Source organism: Diabrotica virgifera, chromosome 2, assembly GCF_917563875.1.
Source record: "Diabrotica virgifera virgifera chromosome 2, PGI_DIABVI_V3a".
Lineage (NCBI taxonomy): Eukaryota > Metazoa > Arthropoda > Insecta > Coleoptera > Chrysomelidae > Diabrotica > Diabrotica virgifera.
In genome coordinates this window covers 129,940,816-129,958,047 of record NC_065444.1, presented here as the reverse complement: position 1 = coordinate 129,958,047, position 17,232 = coordinate 129,940,816, and the positions used below count along the sequence as shown (strand labels likewise).

Here is a 17,232-nt window from a genome sequence, read left to right as displayed (position 1 = left end):
GTTAGTAACGAGTTAAACATGCAGGCGGGCGGCAAGTACACGAAATAAGAACGCGTTTTTCTTTTGCGATTTCTTTTTATGGGGTCTGCTGAAGAATAGTGTGTATGCTAGGCGACCGCAAACTCTCCCACAGTTGAAGACAAAATTATTGAGGAAGAATTTGAACACCTCCGTCAGAACAAGGCAATCCTCAACCGAACATGCCGTAGCGTTGCGAGCCGTTGTGAACGTTGTATCGAGGAAGATGGACACCAGTTCGAACATAAAGCTTAGATTTTTATATGCACCTTTGTAACCCAAATTTACGACTTAATTAAACGTTTTGCACTTTCATTTTCCGATATTTTTCGATTGTGCAAATCGGGGAACTGACTTTTGCCGCACCCTGTAGATTAATGTAAATTTTTATTTGCCTCTGGCGGTGACTAAGAATAATTCTGAAACTAGTTATGAATATTATATAACTAATATAATTTGATCAATCTCACCAGTGTGACCAGTGTGCATCCAAAAAGAGCCCCAAAACAAAACTTGCTCCATGGGAAGCCCCATGGGAAACCTCCAACAATACATCCCCGCGATGCCATGGGAAGGAGTTGCTGTCGACATTCCGGGATCATTTCCAATAACGACATCAAGTATTTAATGACTACTACTAATGCCGTTTTCCAACATGGGGTTCCACTTTTGCTTTATTTCGACCAGGGCGCAGCTTAGAATGGGAAGTTTGGAAGACCATGATGGCTTTGCAGGAAATTAAGAAGACCAGGACGACAGTGCTTCATCTTCAGCCTAACGGAGAGACTGGGTCGATGCCTCTGTTTCTGCTAGCCTGCTGAAGCTCCCAACATGAAGCAACTGGTTACACTACTTATACTCAATCAAAGCAATTGACTGGTCGAGAGATGAAGCTTCCCATCGATCTCCTACATGGCAATCGACCAGATAGAAAGGCGGACCAACAGAACCTCCACGATTATGTAAGCGGTCTAAAGAATTGACTGGTTAAGATCCACGAATTAGCTACAACTCACCAGTTACCGGATGATGGTTAGGTTCGATCAGGAATCCACTCTCGTTATCTTCAAGGAAGGTGATGCAGACAGTCTGGTTCTACCAACCAACGAGAAGAAAAGGCCTGAGTCCCAAGCAGAGTTGAAAAAAGAAGTCGGTGGTTTGCTAATAATAGGGGAGGAAAGTATGCAAAATTTTCAGTTACTCGAGCGTTATGGGGATCTATTGGGTTGTGAAGAGTAGGTCCTAAAACCAAAAAAAGTTAAGTTTTCCATTAAGTGGTGGACTTTCCATTTTTTAATTTAATTTTCCATTTCCAACAATCGTTTTTCCGATTATAGCGCCATCTATCCATAATTCGAAAAAATGTCTCGAGTAAAAGTTGCTTATTTTTACGTAAAGAATCCAAATCTGCAATAAAAATTTGGGGCTCCTATTTAAGATTTTAAAGTAACTCCCACCCCACCTCCACGGGGGTCGTTTTGTGAAACTTTGTGATTTGTCCATATCCTTACGCCCCGCTCAAATCGTCAGATTTTTTAAATACACACTCTTTTGCATGTACTTAATTTACCGTATCTTAATCTGACGAGTTCGAGTTTTTCTAAGGATATATTTTTTTTCGGACCCCCCTTAATGAACTTTCCTGTATTAAGAGCCAATATATGGTAGAGGTACATTTACGGGGTACAAGATTTCTCCCCATGTGATAATCTGACGCGCTCGAGTAACTGCAAAATCCCCTCTTAGGCTCCCCTACCATAAGAGTGCAAAAATAGTGCGAAATAGCAACAAATGTAAAAAATGTAGCATATCAAAAAACTCTTGAACCAGGTTGCACATGGAGAAAAAGAAGAGTATAGGCGTGTCAAAAGAGAGGAAAAATCAGTCAACTTAAGAAGAGGGAATATAAACAGAAAACGTTAAATGAGATACAAAGTTAATATGATAAAAATGAAACAAGAAAATACTACAAGACTAAATTAATAATATAATCTACGAAATCTGCTCTAAAATGTATAAGGAAGATGGTGACCAACGTTTGGCAGCAATTCATAAACTAATAGCAACAAATTAATATAGACGTAAGTGCGTCTATATTTGTTGCTAATAGTAGGTACTAATATGGCAGAAGGATTTGATACAGACGAGTGGCTAAAGGGAATAATATGTCCGGTGCATAAAAAGGGTGATCAATCTGATAGTTAATGAACTATAGAAACATTACATACAGTATCAACTACAGTATCTCGGACATGTGATGCGGGGCGAGAAGTATGGCATCCTGCGACTCATAACGCAGGGAAAGATAGATGGCAGAAGAAGCATCGGCAGAAGACGAATTTCATGGCTGAAGAACCTGAGAGAATGGTTTGGATGCAGCTCAAAACAACTATTTAGAGCTACTGCCTCAAAAATTAAAATAGCTATGATGATTGCCAACCTCCGTAGCGGAGATGGCACCTGAAGAAGAAGAAGAAACATTACTCTGTTAGTATCTGCATATAAAATATTCGGCAATGTACTTTATAAACTCTTTATAAAGGATCACTAGAAAACATAACAAACACGACAAGCGATGAAGTAAAAAGACACAATAGGAATACCAAACAGAACATGGTCTCGAGCAATATCTGAAAAAGTCCTAAAACGTGCAGTAACTTAACATTTACAAGGATTGTCACAAAGCATGATTAAAGATAGTTTATTGCATTTGAACAAAAGTATTTTGTAATTATTTTCAATTAGTTCAGGTCGAAAAAAGGGGCTGCCTGGAAAAATTTCCGGGAGTTTTGAATATTGGTTGTTTTATGGATTTTTGAATTTCAACTTTTCTACCTCGTATCTCGGCCGCTCGCGCCGCCATATTAAAGAAATGGAGCCTAATAACAGTTTTTCGGGAATATCTCCTTTTCAATGCATTTTACGAAAACAATATACATTTTACAACATTTATGTAAAAAATTACATGTATTTATGTATTTATAATTTTTTCTGTAAAATGAATAGTATTCGCGTACCAGCGTCAGAAATTATTATTCATCTACACCACCACGTGTTTTTCGTATATTTTTCTAAAATATTCTACTATTGCCGCCGGTGTTAATCCTTTCCAATCTGATGATCTCTAGTTTCTGATGTCTTATTCTTCTGATAGATTACGAGATGAGAAACTCGTATAACTTTTATAAGAAAATAATGTGGACAGTTAAGATATACGGATTATTGTCAATCTGTACTGGAATCAAAAAGCAAAGGTTAGAATCGAAAATGTCGAAACCGAAACTATAGAAATCAAAAGAGGTGTTTGACAGGGTTGCATGTTGTCTCCATTGTTATTCAATCTGTACAGCGAATCTATTTTTAAGGAAGCAATATCAGAGAAAGAAAAGGGTAGGTATATGTATCAATAAACGGAAAAATCTTAAACAACATTGAGATTCGCAGATGACACCGCTTTACAGTAGGAAGGCTAGATGTCGAGGGAAAACAAGTAGAAAGAGTGAATAACTACAAATATCTGGGAACTTGGGTAAATGAAAACAATGACCAAGGTAGAGAAACCAGGACACGCATTGAAATTGCAACACAAGCATTTGTAAAAATAATTTATACAGCTATTCGTACCTTATTGGCGGCTGCTCTGAAAAGATCTATTGAGCTCTTAGATACCACTCTCTTAGATTTCTCAGCCAGAAAATTCATTATCTCGAGAAAGGGTAAATTTAAAGAGAAATCCTCAGACAGGTCGATTTTTATTTTTAAATTAGGACTTTTTGGCATATATGTAATACTAGCGACGTCATCCGTCTGGGCGTGATGACGTAATCGATAATTTTTTTAAATGAGAGTAGGGGTTTTGTGATAACTCATTTGAAAGGTTATTTAATTTTCTATTCAGTAATATAGACATTAACATAATTATTTATACAGGGTGTACAAAAAAAAATTTTTTATTAAATTAATTTAGACAGAAAGAAGAAAAAATTGTTTGTACACCCTGTATAAATAATTATGTTAAGGTTTATATTACTGAATAGAGAATTAAATAACCTTTCAAATGAGCAATCACACAACCCCTACTCTCATTTAAAAAAATCATCAATTACGTCATCACGCCCAGATGGATGACGTCACTAGTATTATATATATGCCAAAAAGTCCTAATTTAAAAATAAAAATCGACCTGTCTGAGGATTTCTCTTCAAATTTGCCCATTCTCGAGATAATAAATTTATGCAAACTCAAACTTCCTCATTTATACTACAGTGTCGCCCCCGCTTGATTAGCAATTAAAAAACAAAGGGGTTTTCGATATTGTATTGCAAAAACTCTTCGTGATTTCATCAATCAATGTTTAAAGAATATCTACCTACCTTGGCAACATTGAAATTTTTAGTTAAATGTCCGATTTAGGGTTAAAAATGGCCGATTTCGCAATTTTCAAAATTTTTAATCGCTTATACAGGGTGATTTATTAAGAATGTCCAATCTTTGAGATGTAGATTCTAGACCTCAAAATATTAAGATTTAACCCAAATCATTAAAATAAAATGTGGCTCGTTACTGAGTTACAGGGTGCTTTATTTAAAAATTTAGTAACTATTTTTACCCAGGGCTTTAAACCTATTTGACATATCCTTGTCATACTTGGCAGAAAATATAGGTACAGTACATCCTACTAAATTATGATAAATAAACTTTTCTGGCTACTACTAGAGGCGTACGACAGGGGAAAGTGAATGGTTGACCCTTCCCAAATTCTACGCCACTGGCGAAATTGCTATTTTAGCACAATATTTCGATTTACCAATACTTTCTATGTAAGTAATATACTCTTCATTCGTAACGTTAAAGTCATTAGTTTTCGAGATATTTGAAGTTGAAAATGAAACGGCATAGATATTTTGATTAATGTATTGTGCTCCTTCATTTTTAACTTTAAATATCTCGAAAACTAATGATTTTATCGGTACGGATGAAGAGTATATTATTTGCATAGAAAGTATTGAAGAATCGAAAAATTGCAATAAAATAGTAATTTCGCCAGTGGCGTAGAATGTGGGAAGGGTCAACCATTCACTTTCCCCTCTCGTACGCCTCTGGTATTAGCCAGAAAGTTTTATTTAACATATTTTAGTAGGTTGTACAGTATCTGCACTATCTGCTAAGTATGATAAGGATATGTCAAATACTTTTAAAATACTGGATACAAATAGTTAATGTTTATGTAATAGGGATGATTGATTTAAAAATTTAAAAATTATTTGTACCCAGCACTTTAAAAGTATTTGAAATTGCCGTATAATACTAGCCAAAAAGTGTAGGTACTGCGCACCTTACTAATTTATGTTAAATAAACGTTTCTGGCTATTACCAGAGGCGTACAGGGGAAAATGAATGGTTGAACTTTCCCAAATTCTACGCCACTGATGGAATTTCCATTTCAACATAATTTTTAGATTCTCCATAACTTTCTATGCAAGTAATATACTCTTCATTCGTATCGATAAAATCATTAGTTTTCGAGATATTTGAAGTTAAAAATGAAGGGGCACAATACATTAATCAAAATAACTGTAAATTTTCATTTTCAACTTCAAATACCTCGAAAACTAATGACCTTAACGTTACGAATGAAGAGTATATTATTTACATAGAAACTATTGGAAAGTCGAAATATTGTGCTAAGATAGCAATTTCGCCAGTGGCGTAGAATTTGGGAAGGGTAAACCATGCACTGCCCCTGTCGTACGCCTCTGGTAGTAGCCAGAAACGTTTGTTTATCATAATTTAGTAGGGTGTACGGCAACTACACTTTCTGCAAAGTATGACAAGGATATGTCAAATAGTTTTAAACTACTGGGTAAAAATGGTTATTAAATTTTTAAATAGAACACCCTGTAACTCAGTAACGAGGCACATTTTATATAAGTGATTTGGGTTAAATCTTAATATTTTGAGGTCTAGAATCTACAACTCAGAGATTGGACATTCTTAATGAATCACCCTGTATAACAAAAACTATTAACCTAAGAGAAAAGTCACTAAAGACCTTTTCTGTTTGGAATGATTCAAAAAACCTAAAAAAACTTTGTTCGATGCAAAAAACATAATTTTAGGAAAAACCCCTAATCTTTCCCCTCGCCTGGCAAGGTCTTATGCTCTTCAGAATAGTCTGTCATTGTACACATTTCTTCTAAATGACTTACTCAAACACATACTTAAATTTAAACTTTACAGGAGAAAGTTTATTTTACCCCCTAAATTTGCATTTTTCGATTCACCTGGTAGATTCACGTGCACGGCTGATGCCTGCCAGGTCATGGTTTTTAGTCTTGGTGTGCTATGAATTATCACTAGACAAATTTCTAGCCTTACAGGACGACCGTTAGTCGGAGGGTTCACTAGCTCTTAGACTATATGGTGTTCAAGATGTTTCCGTTTATTAATATACACCTTGTTAGTGTACAGCTTCGCTGTACAGATTGAATAACAATGGAGACAACACGCAACCCTATCTAACACTTCTTTTGATTTCTATAGTTTCTATTTCGACATTTTGATTTTAACCTTTGCTTTTTGATTCCAGTACAGATTGACAATAAGCCGTGTATCTCAACTGTCCAGATTCTTTTTTTTTTTTTAAGTTCTACGAGTTTCTGATGTCATGCTCTATTATAAGAGTACGACATCAGAAACTATAGAGATCATCAAAACCATAGGCGTAACCAGGGGGGTTTGGGTTATAACCCCCCCCCCCCCATTGGGATGGACTTTGAGCTCTATGTGCTTAACACCATACCCTCAGAGACCTTCCAGTAGTTGTATCATCTGACGATCTGACTGGAAAGGATTAACACCGGCGGCAATAGTAGAATACTTTAGAAAAATATACGAAAAATACATGGTTGTGTAGATGAATAATAATTTCTGACGCTGGTTCGCGAATACTATTCATTTTACAGAAGAAAATATGAATAAATAAATTGTAGGAAATTTTTTCTAGTCTAAGATTGCACAGAACTGTTTTTTTTTTCGTAAAATGCGTTGGAAAGGAGATATTCCCAAAAAAACTTTTATTAAGCGCCATTTTTGCAATATGGCGGCGCAAGCGACGGAGATACGAGGTAGCAAAGTTGAAATTTGAAAAGAGCATACCGAAATCGATAAAATTACTAATTTTCAAAACTCCCGGAAAACTTTCCAGATAAAACTACCTACCAAATGATTGGACTAAATCTACAATTCAAAACATCAAATAATATAGAATTTGTTGTGCAATTATTATGGTTTTTAGTTTGCTACTTATTGATAAAAAATAACAACTTACATCTTATATTGTTCCTCCAACGTCCCAATCTGAGGTGTAATTTCTTTTATATCCTCTTCAATTCGTGCAATGTCGTTATTTAAATACTCTATTTTAAAATCTAACTTCTCAGTTTCCTTTTGGTAGCCTTTTGAAAAAAAAATAGTTTTAAATTACTATTAATACCGGGTGTCCACTTAAATTTTCCCCATTTTAACTGCTTATAACTTCTAAACGGCTCAAGATAGAAATAATATGCGGTTTTCGCTGAAATGTTTTATTTTAGTAAAAGTTTTGTCTGAATGTATTCAGTTTTTTTATATCGCTTTCAATTACGAAAAAAAATGGCGGACTTTTGAAAAAAACATTGTTGACTTTTTTTAATGGAACACCCAGTATATTTTTTTGAAAATTGAAAGAACGGTCATTCACCTATCCAGCGATATAATGTTTTTAAAATCGGTTGTCAAATGACTTGAGTAATTCATTTTTAAAATGCGAGGTGCTACGTGGATATCACATAACTAAAAAACATAACTAAGCAAATTGATTTTTTTTTCATTTTATAATGGCTTTGGCTTAGCCAATTAGCCAGACTATTTTTTTGTATGGTATTACATTAACAATTAAAATTATCTAAGCCTACTTATAATCTAAATTTACAGTTATAATATTCATGGATACATTATTCAATTTTGTGTGATATGGTTACAATTTTTAATTTTAATTTTAACAAATTGATATTAGGTATTATATGTTGTGTCATTTCCACATTGCATCTCAAATTTTAAAAATTAATTGATCAGTCATTTACCCTTTGACCAGTCATTGACCCTTTTTAAAAAACTTTATATTGCTGGATAGGTAAATGCGACTGTTCTTTCAATTTACAAAAGATATACTGGGTGTTCCAATAAGTAAGTCAACAACGTTTTTTTTTTCAAAAATCCGCCATTTTTTATTTAAAAGCGGTATAAAAAATTTAATCCATTCAAACAAAACTTTTACTAAAATAAAACATTTCAGCTAAAACCGCATATTTCTATCTTGAGTCGTTTAGAAGTTATAAGCAGTTAAAATGGGGGAAAATATAAGTGAACACCCGGTATATAAAAAAATGGAATTCTGATAGCAAAATTACTCGACTACATTAATATGGAACACAAATAATTATTGCTCTATTCTCCATTCTCCTAAATTGTACAACTGAGGTCACTGAATAGTTTACAGTTTCATTTTTACATTTATTTTGATTTATTTATTTACCTTTTATTTTTAAATTTTAATTTAAGTCAACCTATTCTCGGAACTCCACTGGTAACTAACGTCACTTTGAGGTAAAAAGTGCGTTTTTAACGAGGTAAAAATTCTAAAAATCGGCTACTAGATAATGTAAGGATGTAAACTATTCAATGGCCGCAGCTATACATATGCGGATCTTCCTTATGGATTTTAGGCAACTACTCTAAAGAGAAACGTGGTTATAATTTAGAGACTTATGCGTTTTTGGCCAAAAGTGTAAGATTGCTGACTGTCTGTCTGGGTCATCGCATCTTCTTTCTTGTTTATTCTCTGAGTTAACTATTAGTCTGGGCAGATTATCGGAGAATAGGCCATTTTTGGGAAAAGTTATTTACCAGCAATTTTATTGCTGGAATCGAATCTTATGATTGTATATATTAATAATATAGGTATGCAAAGTCCGCAGATAGTGTGCTACTTTTTTTATAAACAAAATGGCACCCGAAAATCGTGTTTTTTTTTCAAGTTTTGCTCTATAACTCCAACGATTATAACTTTACGCCAAAAACAACCAAATAAAAATTCACCGTAATTAAATTCTACATAGAGACGTGTTTTTCCCGATTTACTTCGACGAAAATTTTTCCCGGAAAATGTGAGCTTTTCCAACAAAATCTTTAATTTTCAACTAAAACTATAGATAAATAATTGTTTATCAATAATTAAATAAGTTGTTAATATAAAAGCTCTTTTCGTATAGATTATAATTCCAGAACACGATGGAAATTGAATGAACAGTTTAGCAACCATTGAATTGTTAATTAAAAATTTACGGTCGCTATAATGACCACAATAATTATGATACATAAGAATAGCTATGATTTTTGTATAAAAAGACACTGTACCTATCTAATGTACTTTACAGAATTAAAATTGGACTATTTAAGCGGCCTCAGTAATATTTTAAAATTATAAACAATTTTTTGGCTTATAAACAGATAGAATATCTCGAGAAATATTAAATTAAATTAAATCATGAAACCGGTATTGGAAAAAAGCGGCAGGACGCTTTTTTTACATAAAAGAAATAAAAAAATATGAAAAAAATTTTTAGGAAACGCTTTTCTTTAGTTCCGAGTGACTAAAATTAAAAAATCAACTAAAAAGCAAAAAATAAAAAAAAATGAAAAAATCCAACACATTCGTTAAAGAAAAGCGTGGCGCGTCTTCATCGAATAAACGGTTTTCGCCCCACGCTTTTCTTTAACGAATGTGTTGGATTTTTTCAATTTTTTTTATTTTTTGCTTTTTAGTTGATTTTTTAATATTTTTAATTTTAGTCACTCGGAACTAAAGAAAAGCGTTTCCTAAAAATTTTTTTTTCATATTTTTTTATTTTTTACTTTTTAGTCTTACACTTTTCAAACATTAAAATATATCGTCATGTTTATTAAAATATGTACATAAAACATAATATGATGTACAAACATAAAAAGTAGGCGGAATCGGCAAAAAATTTGAAACTTCATTGTTTATTTGTGAAGCATAACGTAAACAATTAACGTAAAAAGTAAAATTATGTATAGTTCATATCATTAGCTACAATCCGTAAAAATTTCAAATTTCTACATTGTAAAAAACAAGAGAATTTAAGCATTTTCCATTAAAATCGTTTTTTTTTTATTTAAACAATTATTAAACACAAACAAATTTTTTTATTGACTATTCGTGTATTGTTCCCGCGAATGCATATGTCTGCAAATTTTCATTCATTTGCATTGAAGAAAAGGCAGGCAAATTAGCCTCTAAAGATTTGACGCAAACTATTGAACTAAAGAAAAGCGTTTAAAAAAAGAAGAATGTGTGTAACTTATTAAATTTAAATTAAAATACATTTTACTGCTGTCAGAAACCAGACAAAAATGTTTATATCACAAATAATCATTGCTTTTCGCTTAAATTGAATGTTAAAACTTCCAAGAGGCAGGTGGCTGGCGGGAGCTGGCTTGAATATTTAATTTAATCGAAAAGCAATGTTTATTTCTGAAATACACCTTTTTTTCTCTTTACGGGCAACTGTAAAATGTATTCTGAGTTAAATAAATTACAAACATTCTTCTTTTTTGTCAAATAATTTAATTTAAAAATTATTTTTGGACACCCTGTACAAATAATTATATAAATTTTTATATTACTTAATAAAGAATTGAATGATCTTTCAAATGAGCTATCGCATATCCCCTATTCTCATTTAAAAAAATCATCGATTACGTCATCGCGCCCAGGTGGTTGACGTCACTAGTATGACACATATTCCAAAATATCGTAATTTAAAAATAAAAATCGACCTCTTTCGGGATTTTTCCTTAAAGTCGCCTTTTTACGAAATAACGAATTTATTCCTTTCATTTGCATCGTACTGTATAAACAAATATATGAGTGTTCAAAATTTAAAACTCTAGTGTTTATTTATGACGCATAACGTAAACAATTAACGTAAAAAGTGAAATTATGTATAGGTTATATCATTAGCTACAATCCGTAAAAGTTTCAAATTTCTACATTGTAAAAAACAAGAGAATTTAGGCCTTTTTCCATTAAAATCGTTTTTTTTTTTATTTCAACAATTAATAAACATAAACAACATTTTTTTGCTGTCGATTCGTGTATTGTTCCCGCGAATGCATATGTCTGCAAATGTTCATTCATTTGCATGGAAGAAAAGGTAGTCAAATTAACATCCAAATATTTGACGCAATCTATTGAACTAAATAAAAGCGTTTAACAATCTTAAGATAACATGCTAAGAATTTATTTTGTATACAAAAATATTTTATTATATTATTATTCACAAGTTTATTTTCATATTTTCTACACCCACTACTGCAAATTGGTGTAACTTACAAACAAGGTTGGGGTACAAGTGCACCCCAGGTAGCATTCCAGAGTTCAAGTCGCCTTTTTACGAAATAACGAATGTATTCCTTTCACTTGCATCGTACTGTATAAAAAAATATATGAGTGTTCAAAATTTAAAACTTTATTGTTTCTTTATGACGCATAACGTAAACAATTAACATAAAAAGTGAAATTATGTATAGGTTATATCATTAGCTACCATCCGTAAAAGTTTCAAGTTTCTACATTGTAAAAAACAAGAGAATTTAGGCCTTTTTCCATTAAAATCGTTTTTTTTTATTTAAACAATTAATAAACATAAACAAAAATTTTTTGTTGTCTATTCGTGTATTGTCACCGCGAATGCATATGTCTGCAAATTTTCATTCATTTGCATGGAAGAAAAGGTAGTCAAATTAACATCCAAAGATTTGACGCAATCTATTGAACTAAATAAAAGCCTTTAAAAACGTTTAATTCTTCTTATAAATAAATTAATCTATTATAACAAAACAAAAGCAAGTTTGACATTTAATAATGCGTTAGTTAGATGGCTCTATTCGAGTTACTTGGGAATAAAAAAAGAATGAAGAAAATTCTCCATAGTCAAGGAAATGAAGCTGAAAAAATGGCAAAACCTCGCAATTTTTTCGTCCAGCATCGATTTGTACAAAAATTTGGGATTAGGCTCATTACACCCTCTAGTTCATTTTCTATATTGAGCCGTTGTACGCTTTTGGTTTTGTAAGGGTGAAAACTACCCCTAGTTGTAAACAATTATAAAATAACATTTTAAACTGTAATATTGTCAACATTTGGTTCTTACTAGTTACATAATGAATGTTTTATGCTTTAAGATATACTATCATAATATTTTAACCCTTAAAACCAACCTTGTTGGAGCTATATATAAAAAATTTACTTATCCTAAAAGAATAATTTCGGCTTGCATCGATTTACATAAAAATCTCACCCTGTACTTCATATTCTATACCATGCTTAAGGGCGTTGATTATTTTTAGGGGTGTTAACAATCCCTTATTGTCAAAAATTATATAAAAGCATTGTATACTTTAATATGGGTAAAATTTGGCTTTGATTGGTTAAATAATGATTGTTTTATACTTTAGGATATAATATCATAATATTTCAACCCTTAAAACCACCCTTAATAACATTACAGTTTTTATAAGTAGATATTTTAATAGGTCTATACAGAAAAAACGTAGAACTAAAGAATTACAAAAACATTTATTTACACAAAAATACGAATTTACAAATATGTACAAATACAAATACAAATAGTTTTTTAGTCATCTTCCAGTATACGAACCGGTTCTGTGGTATTATACATACATTGAAAATTATCCATAAGCGGATTATCCGAATTTTTCGAAAAAAAAAAATGCTTTTATAAACATAGCTCCTTCATTTTTGGCGGTGAAAAGTTTTTTTCGCGGTTTTTCCAATACCGTTTTCATGATTTAATTTAATTTAATATTTCCTGAGATATTCGATTTGTTTATAAGCCAATAAATTGTTTATAATTTTAAAATATTCCTGAGGCCGCTTAAATAGTGCACTGTCAATTCTGTAAAGTACATTAGATAGGTAAAGTATCTTTTTATACAAAAATCATAGTTATTCTTATGTATCATAATTATTGTGATTATTATAGCGACCGTAAATTTTAAAATAACAAAGTAAGTTATCAATCGAAGTAGCACAGAAAACGACAATAAATATCGTCTCCATACCACCAGATTGGCAACAGGTGGAATACTTTCTTTGGTTACACCTCCTGAGATTTTCAAAATTTATAAATCATTCTTTCTTTGGTTACACCTCCTGAGATTTTCAAAATTTATAAATCATACAGGATGCGGAGGAAATTAAGATGAGAGAATTTTAAATAATTCACAACTCATCTGCTCAGCGTGGTAAAAGCTCCAACAAGAAAGATTCCTTAATACTCAAACAAAAGAGTAAATGAATTAAAAATGTATAAACATTCTCAATTTCTTTGCAACACGAAAATGCAGCAGCTGCATAATACTATGGTCAAATCTGAGAGTTCAGGAAGAGTCTATACCGGTTTCAGGGGTTGTTTCCCCCTCATCAGTAGTCCCACATCTACTACTAGATGGCCCTAGTTGATCCGTGACATTTCTTTCTTTGCAATTCGGAAAGGCCTAAAGTGTGGTACGTGGATGAATCTGAGAGAAGAGGATATGGGACTACTGATGAGGGGGAAACAACCCCCGAAACCGGTATAGACTCTTCCTGCACTCTCAGATTTGACCATAGTATTATGCAGCTGCTGCATTTTCGTGTTGCAAAGAAATTGAGAATGTTTATACATTTTTAATTCATTTACTCTTTTGTAGGAGTATTAAGGAATCTTTCTTGTTGGAACTTTTACCACGCTGAGCAGATGAGTTGTGAAGTATTTAAAATTCTCTCATCTTAATTTCCTCGGCATCCTGTTTGATTTATAAATTTTGAAAATCTCAGGAGGTGTAACCAAAGAAAGTATTCCACCTGTTGTCAATCTGGTGGTATGGAGACGATATTTATTGTCGTTTTCTGTGCTACTTCGATTGATAACTTACTTTGTTTTTCAGTGGATGGCCCTAGTTCATCCGTGACATTTCTTTCTTTGCAATTCGGAAAGGTCTAAAGTGTGGTACGTGGATGAATCTGAGAGAAGAGGATATGGGACTACTGATAAGGGGGAAACAACCCCCGAAACCGGTATAGACTCTTCCTGCACTCTCAGATTTGACCATAGTAATATGCAGCTGCTGCATTTCGTGTTGCAAAGAAATTGAGAATGTTTATACATTTTTAATTCATTTACTCTTTTGTAGGAGTATTAAGGAATCTTTCTTGTTGGAGCTTTTACCACGCTGAGCAGATGAGTTGTGAATTATTTAAAATTCTCTCATCTTAATTTCCTCGGCATCCTGTACGATTTATAAATTTTGAAAATCTCAGGAGGTGTAACCAAAGAAAGTATTCCACCTGTTGTCAATCTGGTGGTATGGAGACGATATTTATTGTCGTTTTCTGTGCTACTTCGATTGATAACTTACTTTGTTTTTCAGTGGATGGCCCTAGTTCATCCGTGACATTTCTTTCTTTGCAATTCGGAAAGGCCTAAAGTGTGGTACGTGGATGAATCTGAGAGAAGAGGATATGGGACTACTGATAAGGGGGAAACAATCCCCGAAACCGGTATAGACTCTTCCTGCACTCTCAGATTTGACCATAGTAATATGCAGCTGCTGCATTTCGTGTTGCAAAGAAATTGAGAATGTTTATACATTTTTAAAATAACAATTCAATTGTTGCCAAACTGTTTATTCAATTTCCATCGGCTTCTGGAATTTTAATCTATACGAAAAAGAGCTTTTATATTTCCGAGTTATTTAATTATTGATAAACAATTACTTATCTAAAATTTTAGTTGAAAATTAAAGATTTTGTTGGAAAAACCCGCATTTTCCGGGGAAAGTTTTCATCGAAGTAAATCGGGAAAAACACGTCTCTATGCAGAATTTAATTGCGGTGAATTTTTATGTAGGTTTTCTTTAAAGACAATCGTAATAAAAGTCCGTTTGATGTTTAACAGTTTTAATTAATAAAATAGATGACTAATTTATTGATACCATTAAATTGACGAAATGTAAAAGTGTAAAAGTGTGTAATTGCGACCAAAATCTTACGTGTTCTTATTCTTACAAAAAAGAAATGTATTTATAGATAATTTGCGTCTAATCAATATAATACCCGTCTTAATTCGTCTTTTTCTAAGTATTATCTTTAAGACCGCGTCTGTCGTCGCTGTGATGTTATAATCGACTGCCTGTATTCGTTCTAGTTCCCTACGCTAAAACCAACCCTCTTAGGCTAATCTCTTTTTTCCTGTGAAAGAACCCAATTAAAATTGGTTCAAAGTATGTACCGACCCGCCGCCGTCTTTTTTCCAATAAACTAAAACTATAAAGTTAAAAGTAGTTCGCTACCGTCACCGTAATCCCCAATTCGTTCTGCACATCTGTGCCAACGTCCATATGTGAGACCCTTATCCCGCTCTCGTACTAATAATTAAGAAAAATGATATACAGGGGAATTTAAAATATAAGGTAAACTATTTACAATCCTACATTCGGCCATCCTGTTCGGAATCCGACTCGGATTCCATGTAGTTATCTATCCACGGCTTCATGTACTCTGCACACGTTGAAGTGCTCTGAGGTCTATCATGGTATCCAGATTTTTTTACCTCGTACCTGTCATTTGGATTCACTTGTACTACCACGTACGGTCCAAAATATTTCTTTAGCAGTTTGGGTCCTCCACCAAACTGTGTTCTCTTGATTGCCACTAAGTCCCCCTTTTTATACATCCTCGGCCTTTTTCTTCGTAGATCATATCTGCGTCTATTTTCCTCTTGAATTTTGACTAACTGACGTCGACTCTCGTTTCTCAGCATCTCTCTATCTTCATCAAATTGTGTAATTATCTCCTGTTCTATGATCTCCTTCATCCTCAGATCTTCTTTGTTCTTCATATTCGTTCCGAACAGTACTTCGAACGGCGTCGACTTTATGCTTGTTTGTTCGCAATAGTCTTCGAATTCCTTCGCCGTAAATGCGGTACCTCTGTCAGATATTATACGGAGGGGATTTCCGAAATCCTTTGGATGTCTCTTCACGCATTCTATAACTTCTTTTTTGCTTCCAAGTATATATTTAACGCAATTCCCTATGCAGTGCTCAATTTTTTCTCTAAGATTTGGAATGTAACATCCTCTTCGAATCAAATCTTGTGTTTTTGTTACAGCAAAATGTCCTACCTCGTGTAAGCTTCTAATTACTTCTGTTTGCATTCTTTTCGGAATGACTAACACTTCCTTGCCGTCTTCGTATTTAAAAGGAATATTGTTTTTTATAAAGAAGTCCTCGTATGTTTCCGTCGTCTTTGTCTTGTCGGGTTCGTAACTTTTGACTACTCCCTCTATATCCGTCTTTATTTTTTTATCTTCTGTATGGTTCAGCTGAAAATGATTATTGACTGTCGTCTCGCTAATTATTGTAATCCTCCTTATAAAAGTATCTACTCTTTTTTTTTTGATAAAATTATTCCGTCTTCGGTTATTGTAACTTCCGCTTGTCTCAGTATATTGTTTCCGAGAATAATTTCAACGTCTAGTGCTCCTTTTGGAATAACATGAAATAAAATATTAAAATCCTCTCCTTGAATTTCTACCATTTTATTAAATAAACCTAAAGTTTTAACTCTCGTACCTCCTAATCCACTTAAATCTAATATGTTTTGTGAAAGAATCAAGTCATCAAAATATTTTTCAAAAATATCTTCTCGTACTGAACTAATGTCACTTCCTGTATCCAATAATGCACGTAGTGATAATTTTCCAACCTTCAATGTTACCGAGTTATTATACCCCAAGTTAACAACATTTACATGTCCAGAAGTTGATGGTTCTTCTTCTTTCTCATTGCATCGAAAAGACCTGTGTCCAAACTGATGGCATCTAAAACATTTTACTCCCTTGGCTTTGTCAGGACAATCCGTCGATCTGTGTCCCTCAATTCCACAATTGAAACATTTTTCTTCCTTTTTATTCCTACTTTGAAGCGCTCTTCTTTCATCTCGTCTTACTTCCTCGTTCGTCCACGTCTTTTTATGCGTCTCGGTTTTAGCTGATTTTTGCGTCGTCTGTTTTTTCATCAACTCGT

General features: G+C 33.1%; 1 protein-coding gene across 8 annotated transcripts in view; it reads right to left on the bottom strand.

The window, feature by feature from the left end:
- LOC114335660 (probable cyclin-dependent serine/threonine-protein kinase DDB_G0292550) overlaps nucleotides 1-17,232 on the bottom strand; it is a 172,722-nt gene that overhangs the window by 60,999 nt on the left and 94,491 nt on the right. For 2 of the 8 annotated variants that reach the window (XM_050643980.1, XM_050643973.1), the window contains exon 2: nucleotides 7,349-7,475. The exons of the other annotated variants lie outside the window; for them this stretch is intronic. In XM_050643980.1, coding sequence (XP_050499937.1) covers nucleotides 7,349-7,475 — 127 coding nt within the window. The remainder of the gene's footprint in view (nucleotides 1-7,348; nucleotides 7,476-17,232) is intronic. 8 annotated transcript variants of the gene reach the window in all.